At 50.4% G+C, this 21,444-nt stretch overlaps 1 protein-coding gene across 1 annotated transcript in view; it reads right to left on the bottom strand.

Moving 5' to 3' along the window:
• Positions 1 to 21,444, bottom strand: part of FAM178B (family with sequence similarity 178 member B) — a 194,033-nt gene that overhangs the window by 136,381 nt on the left and 36,208 nt on the right. Inside the window, exons 6-7 of the mRNA XM_082229961.1 lie at positions 17,954 to 18,109; positions 8,281 to 8,386 (exon numbers count right to left, since the gene is read on the bottom strand). Of these exons, the coding sequence (XP_082086087.1) occupies positions 8,281 to 8,386; positions 17,954 to 18,109 (262 nt within the window). The remainder of the gene's footprint in view (positions 1 to 8,280; positions 8,387 to 17,953; positions 18,110 to 21,444) is intronic.

Genomic DNA, 21,444 nt, shown 5'->3' with positions numbered 1-21,444 from the left:
GCTTTAGGACCTGGTTCCCGATCCGGGCTGCCTGCTGTCTCGTGCGCCTGTACATTTGAACTTGGCGTGCGTGCCCATCCGGTAACCTTCCTCCTGACCGTTTCACTGCTCCTGTCACTGCTTCCCCCTTCGGGGGGGCTAACTGGACCTGACACCTGGGACTCTTCCCCCCCACTCTGCTCTGGTGGGGAAGCTGGTCCTGATTTCCAGCTGCTGCTTTGGGAGTCCCCGCTGGCCCCCTGTTTCTGGTGCGTCCCCCCTGGGACGCCCCTCGCCCTGACCATCGGCGCCTCCTTCTGGGAATCTTCTGATTCGCTGGAGAAGCTCATGGAATCTCTCGGGTCACTGTCATACTCCCCTATGCTGCCCTCAGATCCTTCCCCTTCGCTCTCCATCTCCTCTCTCCCCTGTGCCTCTGTCCCTGAACCCCTGACATCCATCCTCCCCTCGAAGCCCCCCCTTCCCCCCTCCCTCTCTTCGGGTGCGGGTTTCGGGTGCTCCAGTGCTGAGGGGGTGAGTGCTGGATACAGTTCCTTCCCCCTGGCGTGCAACCGCCCAGTCGGATCCGGCCCGTCCGTAATGGGCTCGCCGACGTCGATCTCCTCTGCTTCCATCTCCCTGCATTCGTGTTCAAACCCAAGGTCCTCCCCCCAACACGTCCATTTTCGTCTCTCCCCCTGTTACCTCGGGTGATGCTGCGTGCCAGGGCCCCCTTATCAATTCCCTGCTCCACCCCACCTCCGGTTGAGTGTCCCACCAGTAAGAGCGATCAGTGGCAGACCCCGAGAGTGATCCCTCCGGGGAGCTTGTGTCTGGCGCCGTTCCCTCAGCGGATGAGAACCCCTGGAACATGCTGGTTGAAAGTGTGGGTGTGAAAAGCCAGTCGTCGAAATAATCTGCCGGCATAGGTCTGTGCGGGAAGAGTGCATGGAACTCGTCTTTGAGGTAGTGCTCCTCCAAGGCATAGCCTGGCACCCACCTGTTGGCGCTGGCTGGGGTGCCTTCCCTGGCGAGGAGATATTCAACTCCCTCTTCCCCCCATCTCGAGTCCAAAATCTCCGTGACCTCGTTGAGTGGCGCCGCCCTCGGTGACCCCTCCCCCGTTTGCGACTTCCTGAGTGGGTGAGGTGCGGTCCCTGCCGCCTGAAACCTGTGGGGTTCCTTGTAGGGTGTGAGGACTGACCTATGAAATACTGGGTGCATTCTGGAACCCTCCGGGAGTGTTAACCGGAAGGCCACTGGGTTGATCTGTGCCTCAACTTGGTAAGGCCCTAGCTGCTTGTGTTTGAGCTTCTTCTTAGCTAACGTTCTGGCCGGCACTACCTGGGCTGCTAACCAGACCCAGTCCCCCACCTGGATGTCTTCCCCGACTCTCCTGTGCCTGTCTGCCTGCACTTTGTAGGTGTGTTTTGCTAGTTCCAAGCTCCTGCGGAGTTGCTCGTGGACCTCCTGCAACTCTGCTGCCAAGTGTTCTGCTCCCTGTGGCTCCCCCTCCCCCTTCGTCTCTAACCCCGGGAAGGTTCTGGGATGCCGCCCATTGTTGGCGAAGAACGGTGTCACCCCTGTAGACCTGTGCTTCGTGTTGTTGTAGGCGAACTCGGCCAACGGAAGGTAGTCCACCCAGGTCGAGGGCTGTTGATTCGCGTAGCATCGTAGGTACTGCTGCATGATAGCGTTGACCCTCTCCGCTTGTCCGTTGGTCTGCGGGTGTCGTGCCGATGCTAAGTTGATCTTGACGTTCAGGATGCCCAGCAGCTTCTGCCAGAAGCTCGAGACGAATTGGCGCCCCCGGTCGGACAGGGTGGACCGTGGTAAGCCGTGAACTTTGAACACGTGGTCTATGAACAGCTTGGCGGTCTGTTCCGCTGTGGCCACCTTCGCGCAGGGAATGAAGTGCGTCATCTTGGTGAACAGGTCTACGACCACGAGTACCGCTGTCTTGCCTCGTGAGCTGGGCAGATCTGTGACAAAGTCCAGGGCCACCCTCTCCCACGGTTCGAGCGGCGTCGGTAGCGGTTCCAGCAGTCCCGCCGGCTTCCTGTGCACTGGCTTGGCCCTTTGGCACATGTCACACCTAGAGACGTAATCCGTGACTTCTGCCCTCATCTGGGGCCACCAAAAGTCACTGGCCACCAATTCCGCCGTCTTGTCCTTGCCGAAGTGCCCAGCAGTGGCGCGTCATGTAACTGCTGCAGGACCCTCGCTCGGAGGTCGTCTCCAGGCACGTAGAGAGCCCCTTTGCGGGTGAGCAGTCCTTCGCGTATCTGGAACTCGTCGTCCTTCGCTGTGCCTCTTCTCACCTCCTCCATCTTGGATTGTGCGAAGGCATCCATCTGCAGCGCGCGACGCACTGCGTCCAGGTCCACTGTGGCTGAAGCGCATGCCCATGCCGTCGGTGCAAAAATGTGTTTGGCCGCCACCGGTGCTGCTTCCTCGAGATACTGCGGTTTCCTGGATAGTGCATCCGCCATGACGTTGTTGTCTCCCGGGATGTATTCTATCCTGAAGTCGAAATCCGCGAAGAACTCCGCCCAGCAGATGTGTCTCTGGTTCAGGAACCGCGCCGTGCGCCAGTACTCCAGGTTCTTATGGTCCGTGCGGACCTGCACAGTGTGTCTGGCTCCGATGAGGAAGTGCCGCCACGCCTTGAATGCTGCATGAATGGCCAGCAACTCCCTGTCCCAGATGGTGTAGTTCTGTTCCGACTTGCTGAGTTTCCTGGAGTAGAATGTGCAGGGCCTCCAGTTCCCTTGCGGATCTTTCTGCAACAGGACTGCCCCCACCGCTCTGTCTGATGCGTCAGTCTCAACCCTCATTGGTTTGCCGGGGTTCACGTGTAGCAGCTGTTCTTCAGACGCGAAGAGACGCTTGAGTCTCCGAAAAGGACTGTTCCTCCTGGTCCGTCCAGGTGAACTTCTTCTTCTTGGAGCTTGCAAAAAATTTTTTTTTGTGAGACGGAGCTTACTGTCAGAGCTGCCCTAGGTCCCAGCTCACAAAGGACCAACGCCAGTCCGTTGTTATATACAAAAGTCTTTATTGAAGTTCAGTTTGTCTTTCACATCAGCAGCGTGCAGCTCTACGTCTGAGACTCTAGACCGCCGAAGCTCCGTCTGAGTCTCCGCCCCCCATACACCAGTTTAAGACCCTAGCCTTGCTCCACCTCTTCCTCTGCTCTTTCCTCCGCTGGGTCCGCCTGTCAGCTGGGGTTTCGCCCTTTCTAGACTCTTCTGACGCTGAGTCCCCTGATTCTTCCCCCTGCCTCCGGCGGGCTTTAGGACCTGGTTCCCGATCCGGGCTGCCTGCTGTCTCGCGTGCCTGTACATTTGAACTTGGCGTGCGCGCCCAGCCGGTAACCTTCCTCCTGACCGTTTCACTGCTCCTGTCACTGCTTCCCCCTTCGGGGGGGCTAGCTGGACCTGACACCTGGGACTCTTCCCCCCCACTCTGCTCTGGTGGGGAAGCTGGTCCTGATTTCCAGCTGCTGCTTTGGGAGTCCCCGCTGGCCCCCTGTTTCTGGTGCGTCCCCCCTGGGACCCCCCTCGCCCTGACCATCGGCGCCTCCTTCTGGGAATCTTCTGATTCGCTGGAGAAGCTCATGGAATCTCTCGGGTCACTGTCATACTCCCCTATGCTGCCCTCAGATCTTTCCCCTTCGCTCTCCATCTCCTCTCTCCCCTGTGCCTCTGTCCCTGAACCCCTGACAATATGTCACAAACAGGGAGGGATTTTCTGGTAGAAACCAGTTTGTCAGGTTTGCCCCCAACCTCCCTGTTATGTACTGAGTTGAATAGGATCCAAAATGCATCAGTCTGATTGGTCCACAGGAGTCACCCAATCCAGCTCCAGGTGGAAGTGAATCCACAACCTGATTGGCCTACAGGAGAATCCCGGAATTAGCCAATCACATGGGGCCCATTGTGTAAATAATGTATATAAAGCAGACATTCTGGGGGAACTTCCATTCCTCACTACTATGAGCTGAATAAAGAGCATTAAATCCACACTCGAATCTGAGTATATTTCACTCCCTTACCCACTGCCATATACCCATCAAGTGATACAATAGGAATATTTACAAGTTCCTGGTTTTCCCCTGAGGACCTAATCCATTCCTGAGTGGTTTGCCATTGTCCATGGGATGACTGCCTGTCTGGCACCCATCTGCCAGGACGCCAGTCTTGTGCAACAGGCTGCTGTGTACGTGATCCCAGCTTTCAGGGATTATGGCTGCTCACATTCCAGACCCCCCCCCCTTGGTAACCATTCCTTTCCCAAACAGAACAAATTTGGAATGGCGCAAATCCATACTGGAGCAATTTTATATGACTTTCTAAAGTTTTCCCAGTGAGCCAGTACATAAATACATTTATCAGTGAATTGTTGCATTTGTTGAATAGAGATAGGGAAAAACTGTGATGAAGTGTTTTGTGGGGACATTTGCAGGAGTGACGTTTTGCGTTTGGTAGTCGGTGTGTGTGATGTCTGCTGGAGGGGCACCCCCCCAACCTTTACATAAATTCCTATAACACGTGGCAGACAGCCATCCATCTTAACTCTAATGGCTGTAAGTAGAGATCAGTTCCCTGAGACAGGAAGTGCTTCCTCTAAGTAAGAAGTGTCCCACAAAAGAGGACACCCCATGCCAGTCTGATCCAGCAAGAATGTTTGGCCTCTCTGCCTTCACCACAGGGATCAGCACAGCTGACATCCACTTTCAGGTGCCCGACACAGAGAGGCAAGCTGCCAGTCACCTGCAAAAGCATTTCCAGTTGGGCTGGCAATTGAGAGCTGCCTTTGGACCTGAGGGGCGGCTGCAGAGCCATCAGCGTCACTTGCTGACTCGGACCTGCACACCTTGGGACACGAGCCAAGAGGGAGGCTTTGGCCCACTCCTGACTGCGCAGATGAGCTAACGGGATGCAAGCAAAGAGCAGCTGGTTCATGTTCCTCCCCTTCCCTCGAGTGAATTCCAAACATCCTCTCAGTTCTGTCTTTACTATTATTGCAGCATTTGGGGACACAGGTGGTACCTTTTACCTGTTAAAGGCAGGGGTCAGCAACCTTTTTCAGTCGTGGGCCAGTCCACCATCCCTCAGACCTTGTGGGGGGGCCGGACTATATCTTTTTTTGGGGGGGGGAATGAACGAATTCCTATGCCCCACAAATAACCCAGAGATGCATTTTAAATAAAAGGACACATTTCACTCATGTAAAAACATGCTGATTCCTGGACCGTCCACAGGCCGGATTGAGAAGGCGATTGGGCCGCATCTGGCCCACGGGCCTTAGGTTGCCTACCCCTGTGTTACAGCATTAAATTCATTAGTTGATTTTTTGCCACAGAACAAAACAAATGCATTTATGAAAATCACAGCTACGGGGGGGGGGGGAGAGATTCACCTGGGTTTCCCAGGTCTTTGGCACTCTAACCACTTGTCTGTGTGACATATGACATGTGAGAGGGGGGGTAGGGTGGTGAGAGAGATCGAGAGTTCCACCTCGCCATGCACATTGGCGAAAGTAAGCGGAGTGCAGCTTGCCTCCCTCCCTGGGGGGCAGACAAGCACAGCCTGCCCAAGAGCTGCTGGGAGCAGGGAGTGTTCTCTGTAAATGCACGGCATTATTATCTGGCTGGATGTGATGTGAGGCAGGAAGGAAAGGGAGGTGTAGAATGTACTTCAATGTGCCCCCACATCCCCAGAGCCAGGGAGAGCTGGAAGCGGGACAGGGGTTGGCGGATGTGCAGGAGGGCTCCAAGGGCAAAGAGAAATGGCCTTTGCTTGTGCCTGCAGCCAGCTCCATGAACTACGAACCCCAGAATCTGCTGACTCTTCTACATATGTGGATTTGAAACTTATAAACTTATCATACAATAAAAAGAAGGGCGCTAGTTTGGAGTGAACCAAACAATGTTGGGTTTTTGGGGGACCCTGTGACCCCTGAGTTTGAGGGTCTTGGGGCGCTTCAGGGCATGCCACTACTATGATGTAAAATGGAAGGCAAGAGGCGGGGACAACAAATTTTGGTGTTGCACAGGGTGCCGCTGAAATCTGAGACCCCAGGGTCCGCCCCTGCTCCTAGCCACAAGAGATACTGTAAGTAGAAACACCAGATTAAGAGACAGTCCACCCCAAAAGGGTTCTTGCCTCCATGGTCTGCTCTGGGTTTCCCAGAGATATCAGGCTACCCACAGCCACTGCTGGAAAGAGAATGCTAGGCTAGCTGAACCCAACGCTCTCCTGTTTGTAAGTGGGAAAGCAGCTGAGACCACATGTGATATTGGATGCACCAAGGCAACAGGACTTCCTGAAGATTGTGTGGGGACTCCATAGTAAGTTCCTGGTAATATTCTCTGAGAGCTGCTTTTCCTTAGCTATGCTGCAAATAGAGGGGTTGTGTGCAATGCCTGAACAGATACAGTTCTACCATCATCTGCTATGACACAAAATTTGGCATCCTGAGAACTTGAAGCTGTTTAAACTTTCTGTTTTTGTTTGTTTGAAAGTCAAATTTGTAGTCTTCATTGTTTGGGGTGGGTGGGGAATCAGTTATGGGACATGTAGGGAGAATCTGGTGAAAGATCAGGAACTAAAACACTTCAAGTGAGAAAGGATGCAGTTTGAGCTATCAGCAGGTGGCCGGTGGATCAAGGAGCCAGAAGGGAAGGAGAGGAGTCAGCCTAGATGCAGAATCTGGGAGCAAAAGCCCCACAAAGGAGCTACCCAGACTCAGGAAGCTTTAGAAATCCCCAAACCCCTCGCAGAAATACAGTTTCCTCAAAGGCAGGAAAGCAAAGTTGCAGCATTCTATTTTGACGTGGTTTAACATGCCATATGACGTAGGAAAGGCCATTTCTGGATGATGAAAATGGATATAAAGTCTGAAAAAGAGCTCCAACGAGCACGTCCCACAGACACAAGGGAATCTTCCTTCCAGATTGCAATTGCAATCACAGACCTGGAAGTCAGTGAACTAAATTCCTCAAATGCTTCATGCAGCCTGTCCACTTTTCCCTTTTCTTTTAAAGCACTGCATGAACTTGTCACTTTAATAGCTACCTGAAACAATAAACCATTTTTAAAAAGCGCAAAGCTGCTGTGAGGGTGGGAGTTAGCCAATCAGCACCAATCATAAACGATTTCTGCTTTGGATGTTCAGAATCTTTTGCTTTTCCAGAGCTCAACCGGGGGCGAGGAGGCAGGAATTGCATGTTTTGAACGAGGGGTGAAACTAGGGTTTATTTCACCCAGGTCAAAGACCCAGTGCATCTGCTCTCACACACACACAGGCTGGGAGCCTCAATGCACGCCTCTGGAGGCTTCACCCAGGGCAAAACACCCAGCTAGCCCCCGCATTGCCACGGCTCTGCTTTGAACAGAGTGCTTCAAAGCAGCCTCACAGTTCTGAAAGGATTGCATCCATCTTCACCTTTGCATCCATCAAATCTGCAAAACGGGCAATGCCCTATCAGGCTGGCATGACTAACCTGTGGACTCTCCAGGTCACAGACTATAAATCCCCTTATCCCTAGTCACACAAATCCCATTATCCCCAGTATACACAAATTTGTATGCCGCCCTTCATCCAAAGATTGCAGGGTGGTTCACAACATTAAAATGAAAAATGAGAATGCAAAATGCAAAGAAACAAAAATGAATACCAAGTTCCACCCCACAGGGGACAAACAGAGGCTTGACAACCATATGTCAGGAGTGCTCTGATGGTGTTTCCTGCTTGGCAGGGGGTTGGACTCGATGGCCCTTGTGGTCTCTTCCAACTCTATGATTCTATGATTCTAATTATTTACAAGTCCGTTCCTCCTTCTCAATCAACTTGGAGGGTCCTTTAGGCATGACAATGATGCTAGATATGCCCCGGCTTGCTAGCACTGGCCACTTCAACCGACGTGTGGCTTGTTTGGCACACCAGCAGCACTGAACATCCTTTTCGCAAAGTCCTGATGCACTTGGGAGATACAGAATCCCCCCCACCGCCCCCTGCCCCAATTGTCCTTAGTCAAGCAAAGGTGCTTTGGGGAGCCCAAAGGCATCTGTTGCGCAAGGCTGAGGACTTGCCCAATTAGCCAGACTTGCATCTTAAAACCAGTGATTAACGTTTTAGTGGATTAACCATGCTAATTGATTAGTGTCCCGGCAGCGTGCCCTGAACTATTGGGAGCTCAAAAGGTGATGAATGGTGTCTCCCAACGCAGTCCCACCTTGGGCACTGCTGCCATCTAGCGGCAAGGCCTTCTGCCTGCAATTGGGCTGCTTGGCTTACCTGGAAGAGCCACTGCAGGAGAGGCTGAGGGCAGCGGCAGGTGCCGTGATACAGGGTGCCAAGGAAGCCGTCTCGGAGGAGCGCCATCTGGAGGGCAAATGGAGCGCTGGAGACAAAGAGGGGAAAGGGACGGAGTACTGAGGATCAATAGGCTTGTGAACTTCCCCAACAACCATCATTCATATCTCATCCCAGCCCCACAGGATAGGTAGGGCATCTTAGGAGACGAATGCAACACAGGAAGCTGCCTTCTGCTGAGTCTGATCATGGGGCTGCCTAGCTCAGTACTGCCCACACTGACTGGCAGTGGCTCTCTGGGGTTTCAGGCAGGAAACTTTTGCAGCTGCACTGGGAGATGCTGGGGATTGCACTTGGGACCTCTGCATGCAAGGTCCCACGGCCCTTCCCCTGAAGCGCAGAGGCAGAAAGGAAACACAGAAGTGAAAGAACTACGACAACAGCTAAGAACCTCCACCTGCAGGGGCAGTATGCCTCTGGATTAGACCCTGAGGATGCACATTCACACTCCAGAAACAGAGTACTGGGACTGCAAGGCCTGTGGTCTGATCCGACTCCACCACGTGATGGAGGAAGCATCTGCAGCTAGACCAGAGAAGGCACAACTGAAAAATGTTTCCAAATTGTTCTATATCTCGGCTCCCAAAATAGCAGATGAAATTGTGGGGTTTTGACAGATGGAAAATTGGATGTCCTTTTTATTTTTATTTCTTGTTTCTATTACAGTGGTACCTCAGGTTACAGATGCTTCAGGTTACAGACTCCACTAACCCAGAAATAGTACCTCGGGTTAAGAACTTTGCTTCAGGATGAGAACAGAAATTGTGCAGCGGCAGCAATGGGAGGCCCCATTAGCTAAAGTGGTACCTCAGGTTAAGAACAGTTTCAGCTTAAGAACGGACCTCCAGAACAAATTAAGTTCTTAACCCGAGGTACCACTGCATTTGCTTCTTTTTATCTTCTTTCTTCTGTTTTCTCTGCTCTCTTCTTTTGTTTTCGTTTTGGTGTCTCTGCTCAGGGCCATTATTGGGATCCAAGGATCACACACAGGAAGGCAACCCTGCCCCCCCCGCCCCCCACCACCGTGTGAGAGATGGGGAAGGGAATCCTCCCGGGGGGAGAGGCTGGGAGAAGAAAGGAAAGCTCCCAGGGGAGAAGAGCTAGGAGTGTCCAGCACTTTCTGTGAGACAAGCATTTCAAGCAGTGCTATTTTTCTAGAAAAAGAGGTGCTGGAACTCACCATGAAGACTTCTCTGAGTTCCAGCAAGTTCCCGCTGGGGAAAAAAGCCCTGGTTGCAAGCTACTTTTGAGAGGGGACTCTGCGTTTTCTTTGCTTTTTTCTGTGTCAGTTTTTATTTAGACTAATTTCTTTTATCTTATTGTATGATGAAAAAGCTTTAAAAAATCTTATTAAAAAGAAAAAGGAAGTGTGGGGTGTCTGCTGGGAACAGGCAAACTCTTAGATTGGACTGTATTTGCAGACCCCACCTTCCCACCCTAACAGGGTCTTGTGAATGAGCTGTCTCTGTGGCCAGAAAGGGGAACCTTTGGCCCTTGGGAGGCTGCAGGCTGCAACCCCCCCCCCCCCGCCCAGCTGGCACCTCCCATGCTCTGGGATAAGGGGGGGGGTTGTAACCCACAGGTTCTCCACTCCTCTTCTGCATACTTTGTTCATTGATCAAGGACACTTCAGAGAGGAGTGAGGGGGACATAGCCTTCAGGAGAAACCTTTTCCCCAGGCCTCCTTTTGACAGGGGGGGGGGCTCTTGTGATTCTGTGCTAAGCTCTCCTGGGGCTCACAAATCCATCCGTCTAAATCAAGTTGGAGGTAAACAAAGAAAAAAAGCACCCCAGAAATGGAAAAAATCCCCAAGCCAGTCACTCCTTCAGAGCATTATTTCTAAACAACTCCTGTAAGTGAAAATAAAAGATGCAGGAAGAAGTCTTGTGCATTAAAGAGAAAACACAATTTAAAAGACACCCGGCGGCCCCCCTAAAAGCGGCTGTTTTTCAAATAAATCTTTCCAGAGCATTTGATGCCATACTTTTCTGGGACAAAATATATTTAAGCTGCTCAGAACATAATGATCCGTAGTGATGGTTCCCCCCTGGGCCACGCAGCCTGTCATTCCGCTCCCTGACTGCGTCTAGGCAATTTGATGAATTTCTCCTCAGCAGGAATTGCTGCAAATTTGGAAACGAAAAGAGCTCCCGGTTCTGGCTTGCTAGGAAAAAAAGAGTCTTTATTCTCTGAAACGCAGAGTTTGCATTCAGATTCACGCATGCAAAAGTGAAACGCAAACACATTTTTTTCTTTGTCGGATGGGTGGAGGAGAGGAAGGGTCCAGTGGAACTTTACTCCATGAAGAACAACTCATTTTGCCCCCGGAACCAAGGAATCAGGGGGCTCTAGGAATTGCAGCATAAAGTGAGTTGGCGCTATCACAGGCACTAGCCAAGAGGCACCCTCCACAACTAGTCCCTTTGCCCCAGAACAGAAAAGGGCACACATGAACTGAAAGAGGGGAGAGCACTTTCAAAAGGGCTCTACTGTTCTTAAATGTTGAATCTGTTTTCCTGCAAACACAAAGCCAGCAAATTCTGCAGAGTATCAATCACTTCAGGGTCATCCAGCTGCAACTCTTCTTTTAATTACACAAAGGAAGATGAGCTGGTCTCCTTGTGCCCCACTTCCTGCCTGTCTGGAGGCCTCTCAATGGGCTGAGTGACTTGTCCGAAATTCCAGCTGCTGGGCTCAGGCTGCTCTGGCCTCCAATTCGCCTTGCCTGTCTCCCAGCCAGTCCAGCGTCAGCCCTTAGGGGAGCGAGGCTGGATCCTGACACAAAGGGGATTGATGAGCATGGAGTTACAAGGAAAGCACAGACTTGCCTCGTGTCGTTGGAATCCAAAGGGCCTTTGTCGGATAATGGAAAGGGCATTTAAATATAGGCCAGGTCAGAGGTTAATTGCGTGTGTGGAGCTGGTGTGGGTATTAGATCAGCCTAGTCAGGACCACAGGCTCCAAAGGCCAATTCTGCTCAAGGAGAATCCAAGAAGGAAAAGTGACTCATGGTTGGGGGGTTGGTAGGGGTGGGTCTCATGAGACCCCAAATGCTGTGTGTGCGGGGGCGTTGTTGTTGTAGTAGTAGTAAAAGCGCTGAATATTACATATATTACATATCTGGGTTATGCAATAAGGTATTAAATTTGGGGAAATAAATTAGGATGACTTTATCTAGAGATTCATTTGGGGGATAGGAGTGCATTGAAGCAGATCTGATTTGGAGTTGGGGTGGCAGATTAATTAGGGAATTCACCTAGGGTGATTTGATTGGGAAATTAGTTGGCTTGCTTTCTGTGAAACTCAACTACTAAAGTTACGTCTGTACCTTTTAGGCAACATGTGCAAATGTGTATCTAGGGGTGAGTGCCCCCAATCTCTTATGTACTCAGCATTGCCCCTACAGCCAGGAGAGCAACCTGGGGCTAAGGTCAGTGATGACAGAGGTGGGTGTGCTGGGGGGGGGCAAAAACACAGAAGGCAAAGAGTAAGTGACTATAGGGATGGACACAGGGTTTGCCCAGGCACAGCCTAATGTTTCAAAAAGAGTTGGGGATTGTGGCAAGGAGCACGGAGTGGCAAGTCGGCTCCCTCAGTTGCCACGACTTGTGGGGAGTTGCAAGGGGAGAGCAACAAAGGTGGAAGGGGGGAGGAGGGAAGCAGGAAGCAGAGAGAGAGGCAGGAAGAAGAAAAGGGTTCTACCTGTGTCTGTCTCTGGAAGCTGTGGTAAGGGAGGAGGCCGCTTGCAGAGTGGCTGGGGAAACCCAGCCAGATGGGTGGGGTATAAATAATAAATTGTTACTGTTGTTGGCACAGACAGAAGCTGCAGATCCATTCCAGCCTTTTTCTTCTGCCTGTGTCTGTCTCATGGCTCTGTCTCCATCTGAGCTCTGCTTGCCACCTTTTGTGGAGAGATATTAGTGGGGGTGAGAGGATGCTTTTGTGGCACGCAAGCAAGGAGAATGAGACGCCCCCCTGCCCTTGGCCCTCCTACCTGCCCCGGTCAGCTTGGCACAGCTCCTTTTCTCTGCAGGAAAAATTCTGTTTTGACTTCTTGACTGCTCCTGTTGTAGATGTTTTGTTAGCTTTTTGCCTCTTTACCTCTTCCTTGTCCTTCTTTGTTTGTCTTGCAATTTCCCCCCAATTCTCTCCTTTGTTGAACTAAATAAATTCCTTGGGTGCACATGCTAATGAAATGTGCTGTGCAAGCCTATGTAAATGACAGAGCGGGTGTCGGGACTTGAGGGGTGTCAGGAGGGCATTTCCATGCAGAAACGTCCTAGTCCAGGGGTCAGAGACTTGGCACACAACCCAAACGATGCTAGAAAGGGAAAGATGGCCACCGTTGTAACAATGCGGCTTGTTTGCATGTTGGGTGCTCAGTCACCACCAGAGCTGAGTGTCCAATGCAGCCAGGAACCAGAGCAGGCCAATGTCTCCATTTCAGTTTCTTGTTTTTCCAATCCTAACTTCAGTTTTCCACATTTTTGCACTTTCCTCAAGAAAATACAATTTTAGTGCAAATTTCTCCTAACATATGCATTTCTGCAAGCAATTATTCTATCATAATTCATTTTGCATACTATTGACACTAAGAAATGCATTTCAACGTACACTTCCCCTAGTATATGTAGTTTGGCACACACTGTTTGATTGGAGAAGTGCGTCACAAAATTCGGAGAAGCATAAATTTTGAAGGATCACTAAGCTTCAGTTCTGTACTGTTTGGGGAAGGATGAATTTCATAGGTTTGCATAAAAATGCAAATGTACTGAATTCCTGCTCCCTGCCCCTATCCCAAGCCAAGAACGAGAAGACGCCAGAGGCAGAAAGACAGCTGTCACACAGGCAAAGGCCCAGACTGAACAGGATGCCTTTATCACCCTTTCTAGTTGTGGGCTTCACTTCCCAAGATGACGCCCTGACCTGTAGCCACATAGGGCACCAGCGCAAAGAACCGTGAGCTCCTGGTTGTAGCCCTGGCAGCTCCTGGCAGAAGTGCTGAGGAGGGCATTGTGGGCAGAGCGCTTATAAAAGTCAGTTAGCACCATCTGACTTATTTTGATGGTCTGATGCAAAGCTTTCCTAATTTTTCATGTTGGTGACACAGTCTTAAGACATGCATCATTTGGCGACACAGCAAATCAGTTTTACTAGCAAACCAGAGTTTAAACTAACCCCTTTGCAACCCTGGCAGGAGCACGGGGAGCTTTTGCGCAACACACCTACACACTGCAGCCGACACATTAACATGTCACAACACACAGTTTGGAAAGTGCTGATGGTTTGGCTGGAGCCTGACAGTGACAGACAAGCTCAGTCTCTGTCCAAGTTCTCTCAGATGCTGCTGAAGCTCCTATGTGGTAAGAGACAGATTATCACTGGAAGAAGGGAACGTGAACTGGAAATGCCACTGAGGATGGTCCAGGAAGTACAGCAATCTAGCCTACAACCTGGCAGCCACATGCACACTCAACCTAATTTTATGCTGCCCCCAAGACCTTCTGAAACTGCCCTGTTCTTGCATCCTATCACAGTTCCTTCCTTCCTGTAAATTTTCTCCTTATTCCTTGGCTTATTTTCTTTTTAAAATCTTCTTTTTTTACCTCTTCCTATGTAATTTTAGAATGATTGGCAGTATTTTATTTGATAAAAATAAATCAGCGTGATGTTTTTTCTTTCTTTCTTTTTACCTCTTTCTGGGTTGCATGACGAGAAAAAGAAATTTCTCCCCAGCTGTCTGAGAACAAATTGGTAGGCTTCCGACATATATATGTGTGGGTGTGTACAGCTCAGCGAAGCCATAAGGGAATTACCCTCACTTGTTTTCTAGCACTGGAGCAATTTTGCTCTGTTGTATCAAAAAATACAAATATGAAAAAATCCTCTGTATACTCAAGTGTGACCCCATCAAACCCAGTGGGGTTTACTGCCAGGTAGACCTTTGCAGGATTGGGAATCTGAGAAAGACACAGTGAACACTGAAGCAAGACAATCTTTATTCTGGATTAGTTAATCCAGAACACCTTGGTCTGCTGCCACAGCAACAGTTCCCTGCAGAAAAACGACAGCACAGGCTTATATGAATGAGCACATGTGAAACTGACACAGATGGATCCGTCCATCTCTTGGCTCCATCTTCATCGCATGCAGAGACAATACGCTTGTGCCTTTGATTGCACAGGAGCTTTGAGACAGGATGGCACAGGTTTTCTGCAGTGCCCATGTGACGCCATTGGCTTCAATGTGACAGCCCGTAGTTTCCCCCTCATTTAAGCCAGATTTATCCTTTCTACAGAAAATTAAGAACGCCTGCTGGCAACACTGAGCCCCACCTGGAAGCACACTATGGGCAGGATGGACTGCAACCAAAGTGCTTCCTTTCACTCTACATGCGTGTTTCATACATGTGCCTTGCCCATGTGCTCATTTGTATGGGAATATGTGCAGCACAAACTCATGAATATTCTAGCAGAGCTGCAAAAGTAGGTTACCTGTAACGCACAGCATCCCTATGATAAATGGCAATTGAGAGCCACTCCCCCCCCCCAAGAGCATAGTGGAGCCTGTGCCAGAATAACAATGAAGCGACTGCTTTGCTCAGCTCCAACCAAGCAGGGTGGGGGCGGGGGGCGGGGGGGGGAGGGAAACCACTGCACTGAACGAGATTCTGACAGTAATTAGCCCGCATTGGCTCTGCTAATTGGAGGAGCTGCACGGCACTGTTGGAAGCGGAATTGCAAGGATGTCACGACAAGAGGGGAGTTGCGCGGTTGACAGAGGGAGGGCAGGAGAGAGGCACACCCTGAATCAGGAACATCTGCAGACAGGCACTAATGCCATTTCTACCCACAAAGGCAGCAAAGGAAATGCCAGCCACTTCCCTGGGCAAAACCCCCGTGGAAGGAATCAGGTCCCAGCTGCACTACGCATTTCAAGAAGCATCCTGCCACATTCAGCAGTTGTGGGTTTCCCCAGAGACGCCTGGGAAGTGCAGTTGTTAAAGGTGCTGAGAGGTGTTCGGAGACGGCTTCTCCCTTCACAGAGCTACATTTTCAGAGTGGTTTGTCAATCAATCCTTCTTTGCAGAGAACGATGGGAACTGAACTCAAACTGTGTGCTCCAATAGTGGCTGGCCACTGTCAGAGGCAAAACACCAGGCTAGCCAGTTCTTTGATTTGAACAGTTCTTGTTGCATTAATAGACCAAGCTAAACTGACAGTAGATTAAGTCTGCTTCTGCCATTTTCCTGTCTCAATTGTCTGAAAAGGTTCTTTACAACTCCAGAAACAAGACTATTTGGTATGTGAATCACCATCACACTGACATGGAAACCCACGGACTTGCAATTTCATATGCCCATGGCCCCTGCAGAACACAGTTGCACAGCAGTGTTACTGAAGAGGCAAGGTGCTTTTTAAAAGTTGGCTGCCTCTTCTGCATATGGTGAAAACTTTAAAGAGCAAAATAAACTCTTAGCATTTTCCTCTGTTTCCACCAGGGCCTTGGGGGCTACCTAAAAGAGGACCAGGTTTTAAGCGGGGCCACACCACAGCTGGAGAGATTCAGTTCCTCCACTGAAGGAAGAAGGAAAGAAAAACTCCCCATCTTTGCAAACTGAAAGTATGAATCCGCGTTCTTGGTGGAGGCCACTCGGATTCCCACTTCTGCCCAATTCCTCACTGCTTCCAAAGTTCACCAAGGCTTAATGTGTTCACCAGGATCCAGGCCTCACTGCTGCCCCAGCAAAGCAGAGGGCCATTAGTTATTCATTCTGATGCTGAAATAATATGCTGGCTGGCGACACAGAGGCAAGAGAAGCGGAAGCAAACCTAAGCTGTTTTGAAGCCAATTATCACAATGGCCGCAGGCCCCCCATTTCCAGCGACAGGGAAAGCAACATTGACCTGGGAAGATCATCTGTGTCCACATCGTTCAAATCACTCACTCGAGTGAGTAAACTGCTCAGCAAGTGGCAGGCAGGCGGGGGGACAGGAGGCTTCTTCTGCAAGAGACGAGAGCAACTTCTGCCCCATGGGAGGCTGCGAAAGATGAGAGGTCAGGCCATGTGATCAGTAAGAGGCAGAGATGTTTCAGTTGCAGATAAGTAGCCGTGTTGGTCTGCCATAGTCAAAATAAAAAAAATCCTTCCAGTAGCACCTTAAAGACCAACTAAGTTAGTTCTTGGTATGAGCTTTCGTGTGCATGCACACTTCTTCAGATACACTGAAACAGAAGTTGCCAGATCCTTCTATATAGTGAGAAGGTGGGGAGGGGTATTAGGATGATTCAGTCAAGGAAGTTCCAGGCTCATGTCCCCAAGATCCACAGGTGATCTTCCTCCAGCTTCTACTTCCACAATAAGCATGTCGGGATCTGTGGGGATGCTCACTCTTGAGGAGGGGCAAAGGAAGGGTGGGCATTTCTGGTTCCCAAGGCAAGGCATCTTTGGGGGAGGTCAACGTGTGGATTCAGGACCATGGCTAGTGCTCCTGCAACTGAGGCCTTACATCCACGTTGTCTCAGCAAGGACCTGCAGCCATAGGCTGAGCTTTATATCAAAGCTAGGGAGTCGCTTACTGAAGGACCCGCCCTACTGCCTCCTGATCAGCCACAGGACCAGCATTGACATCTGCAGCCATGGGCTCCTTCGGGATAATGGGGTTCCCAGCTGCGAGGGTCTTTCCAAAGGGCTCTCTTGGTCCCCCAAAGAGTCTGTGTGTCTCTTTGGGGGGTTGGGGGAATGAAGGCAGGCTCTGATGTCCGTAGACCGACAAGGGGGGAGGGCCAGGTAATGAATCCATTTCCTCTTTGGAGTGGCAGTGACTAGAGGACACTAACTCCAAGGAGTCCTGGATCAAGGCCATGGCGAAATCTTCAGTACCATACCAATGTATACTGCTCCCCAGAGGTGGATTCAGAAATAGAATCCCCTGAATTTTGCAAGAGCGGACTAAGGGACTGGCCTAGTTCTCACTGAGGTGATCAACTTGTGCCTGAGTTACACCATTTCAGACTGCAGGCAGAAGGATAATATGATGGAAGCCACACTGAGAGCCAGTGTGGTGTAGTGGTTAAGAGCGATAGACTCGTAATCCGGGGAACCGGGTTCGCATCCCCGCTCCTCCACCTGCAGCTGCTGGGTGACCTTGGGCCAGTCACACTTCTCTGAGGTCTCTCAGCCCCACTCACCCTCACAGAGTGTTTGTTGTGGGGGAGGAAGGGAAAGGAGAATGTTAGCCGCTTTGAGACTCCTTCGGGTAGTGATAAAGCGGGATATAAAATCCAAACTCTTCTCTTCTTCTTTTTCTCTTTGGGGAGGGTTGGGTGGGAATCCCTGCACACAGAAAGCTAGCATGTCAAAGAGAAGTCTAGGCAGGATCTCTTCTCCCTGGCATACTCTTTTTAATAGAGAGGAGCATTCAGCTATTCACTGACCTTCAGGCTGAAATGGTACAGACCAGGGACAGGTTTGACCCTCTCAGTGAACACCAGACCTACATCAACTGGCCTCCTGCACCCTCTGGCCTGCAGCCGTGACTTCCTTGAGGCCCACAATATAGTCTTTACCTTCCAGTTGAACAGAGAACTCACCCAAAGAAATATCTTTCTAGCTGATTCTGTGGTTTCAGCTGAACAGTGTCAAGAGTCAAAGCCGTCCTCGGGTAGGGAGGCAACATGAAGATGCATTCGCCGGGATGAACAGCTGGGATTGTGGCCTGGCTGACAAGGAAATGCTCCAGGAGGAACCTGGGAAGAGGAGGAAAACCAGCCTTTTAGAAACAGCTGCAAGAAGGAAATAATTACACTGGCTTTCAAATGGGAAACTGTGAGGCAGGAACATAGGAAGCTGGCTTGTACTGACTCAGATCCTGGAGGGGAGAGCTATCGGCAGCTCCCAGCCATGATGACTCGGCTCCCAAATACCACTTGCTGGAAACCACGAGAGGGGAGAGGGCTGCTCTTGGGCTCCGGTTCTGCTCCCTGGTTTCCCACAGGCACCTGGCTGGCCACTGTCAGAACAGGATGCAGGGCCTGATCCTGCAGGCTCTTCTGAGGCTCTTGTGTCCCTCGAGCACAGCACTCTCGATGCTGGTAGCAGGTCTCCAGGGTTTCAGGCTTTCCCAGAGACTCCTTCCCCGCTGCGGCTGGAGATGCGGGGATCAAACCTGGGTGTCTGTATGCTCATCAGGTGCTCCAAGGCACAGGGTCTCATGGATACAGGACGCCTCTCCTCACCTGCACAGAGGCGTAGGAAGGGGGTGGCAGTGGGGCAGGCCGCCCTGGGTGTCAACCCTGAGGGGGGTGACAAAATTATCAACAATTACCGCCCTCCCCTCCAAGAGGTAGGCAGGGTTTGCAACCTGGCGCGGGGCTTCCCAGGTCCCTGACGCCACCCTCCTTGCCTTGGGGTCTTCGCCCTGCCCCCAACCCAACTGGCCAATTGGCTGCAGGAAAGGAAAGGGCCGGTGCTGCTCAGCCCAGTCTCATTTTGTTCCCCTCCAGACCGACTTCCCAGTCTGCTGCAGCGGCCTGCTGAGGCCGAGGACACTGCCTATCCCCTGCGCCCCCTTTGGGCCCTGATCCCCCTCCAAGAAGCCCCTGCTGCCTCCAAAAGTGGAGCACACGGGACAATGGCACAGCCCCATTTTGCCCACACATGGCACTGGGAGGAGCAGCACAGCGCTGCCCTGGGCGCTTGGCAGGCTGGCCTCCCCTTTGCCCCCCATCTCCCCTCCGTGTAGGTAGCATTTATTATTCCAAAAATGAAACCTTCATCCGGTTGTAAAAATTAAGATTATACCAGCAAGAATGAGTCTTTCTGTAAAAAAAAAAAAAAAAGTGATTTAAATTGAGTCTTACTGACTAGTGATTTAAATTGTGGTCTAAATTGTGATTTAAATCAAATCCACCCTGCTCACCCAGCTTTGGAAACGTAGCACAAAGGGCTGTGTTGTGCTTTGGCATACCCTGTAATAGTCAATAAACTTGACAAAAAGGAGATTTGTTGGTGGTTTGTCTCGTCCAGCCTCCTAGTGTTCAGCCTATTCTGGAGCAGGTTACACCACCCTGGCCTAAAGGGGTCAGGTTTGTAATCTGAGAGTGCTCTTGGATCTGGCATTGTCACTGGAGGACCAAGTGGCCTCCATGATTAACAGCATTAAAAAACAAAACAAAAAAACCCAGTTTATGCAAAGAAATCAACTGCAATTCTTATCTGGACAGAGAGAGCCAGAAACCCCACATGAGTCCATTGATTTAATTTCCTCCCCCTTCAATTATGTGTTTTCAAGAGACGTGGGAATACATTTTTTATGAGTAGCAAAGATGTGCCTCTCTAATACAACAGCCTACACTTAATAAAAAGTGCCCCCCCCAACTTCCTTATCCCTCCTTCTTGGCTTGGGTTCTGCCGGCTTCTTAAAGAGACAGCCAATGGCAACACACAGAGTGCAGTTAGGAAGAGTGAAAGTTAGGTTTCAGGGTTTTGCAAAGTGTACACTGGGAAATGTAAGGCTGGGGTGGGTTTTGGAAATGCATGTTTCAGGCAGGTGTGCTCTTCAGATAAGAGCCACAATAGGCTGCAGCATCCCTGCCCTGAGTTTTCTGCTGCACACTACATACAAGGGGACATGGTTCCATTTTACAGCCATTGCCAATGAGGCTTGGCTGGAGCTCACTCTAGGAGACTATGGCTAAACAAAAGTATGGTCCAGTAGTGCTTAGAGTGAAGGGCTAGGACTGGCCGAGAGACCAGAATTCAAATCCCCATTCAGCCAAGAAATTTACTGGGTGACCTTGGGCAGGCCTCTCACTCTCAGTCTAAGCTGCCTCACAAGGTTGATGTTGTAAGGATAAAATGCTCAGCCAAGAGTTATCTTAGGTCCACTGTGAGCCAAGCTCGGCTCTCTGGCTTAGCCATCTTGTCAACTGAAAACCAAGTAGCGAAAGGAACTGATTTTGACGATGCAATTTCAAAATTTGCAGAGAACAAAATTAGGGGGGAAATGGTTTTAAGTGCTTATGCTCACCATGTTAAGTAAATAAACCAGAAAATAACACTTGCAACTGTAAGCATCTTATTTTTCCTTCCTTTAATAATTTCAATGTGTGTGGGGGGGGGGGAGAGACACAAGAAATTTTCTGCACCAGGTACCACTTGCTATGCCATTGCATCTGCCTTGCCCGGCACATCCTTAAAAGAAGAGCTGGATGGTGGCCATGAATGTTTAAGCAACTCAAAAAGATCAAAGGCTGCAAATTCTAGTTCGGGGGGGGGATTCCTTTTGGGTATGGAAACATCAGAAGAGGCTTAATGCAGACAGGCCATTGGTCCATCAAGCGCAGCTTTTCCAACACTGACTGGAAACCATTCCCAGCCTTACCTGGAGATGCCAGGAATTCAACCTGCAACCTTCTGCATGCCAAGCAGATGCTCCGCTGCTGAGGAGCTATCATCTGTTTATCTGCCTGCCCGCCCGCCCGCCTGCCTGCCTGCCTGCAAGCCACTCTGGGAGTATAAATGCTTTAAACAAATTGCTCGGGTGTCCCTTGCCCTCGTCTGGATTCTAAGCCAGCAGGCAGAGTTTGTTGGCATGTAGTAACAATGATCCATACGAAAACTGTGACCAGAATGCCCTCTCTGATTGGCTTTTGGCAAGCCTCAGGGCTCCATCGGTAAAAGCAGATGCATTGAACTGAGCATATTTTCCGGCAAGTAAATCCCACTGAAAACAACAGTGTTTTTTTTCCAAGCAAGTGTAGCAAGGCTTAAAAGCTCTAGGCAAAGGAATGATATGATACAGCTAAAAAGACCAAACAATTTTGCTCGGGTTCGCTTTCCCATTAGCCTAAAGTGCTGACCAGCATTTCTCTGGCTGGGATTCTAGAGAAAGTGAGGAAGATTAACAGCAAACCACTGGATTGATTTCTCCTTTAATCTCTGGCCCCAGCAGGGCTCCTGAACTGAAGAGTTTTGAAGCAACACTTACAAGAGAAGTAGGACAATGACTGCATGCAGAAAACAACTCCACTGACAGGTTGCAATTGCAGATCTGTGCCGGTGCAATAAACTACCAGATACA

The sequence above is a fragment of the Podarcis vaucheri genome, assembly GCF_965113315.1.
Source record: "Podarcis vaucheri genome assembly, chromosome: 7".
NCBI classification, from domain to species: Eukaryota; Metazoa; Chordata; class Lepidosauria; order Squamata; family Lacertidae; genus Podarcis; species Podarcis vaucheri.
The sequence above is the reverse complement of the archived record's forward strand: the minus strand, read 5'-3'. Positions and strand labels throughout refer to the sequence as shown.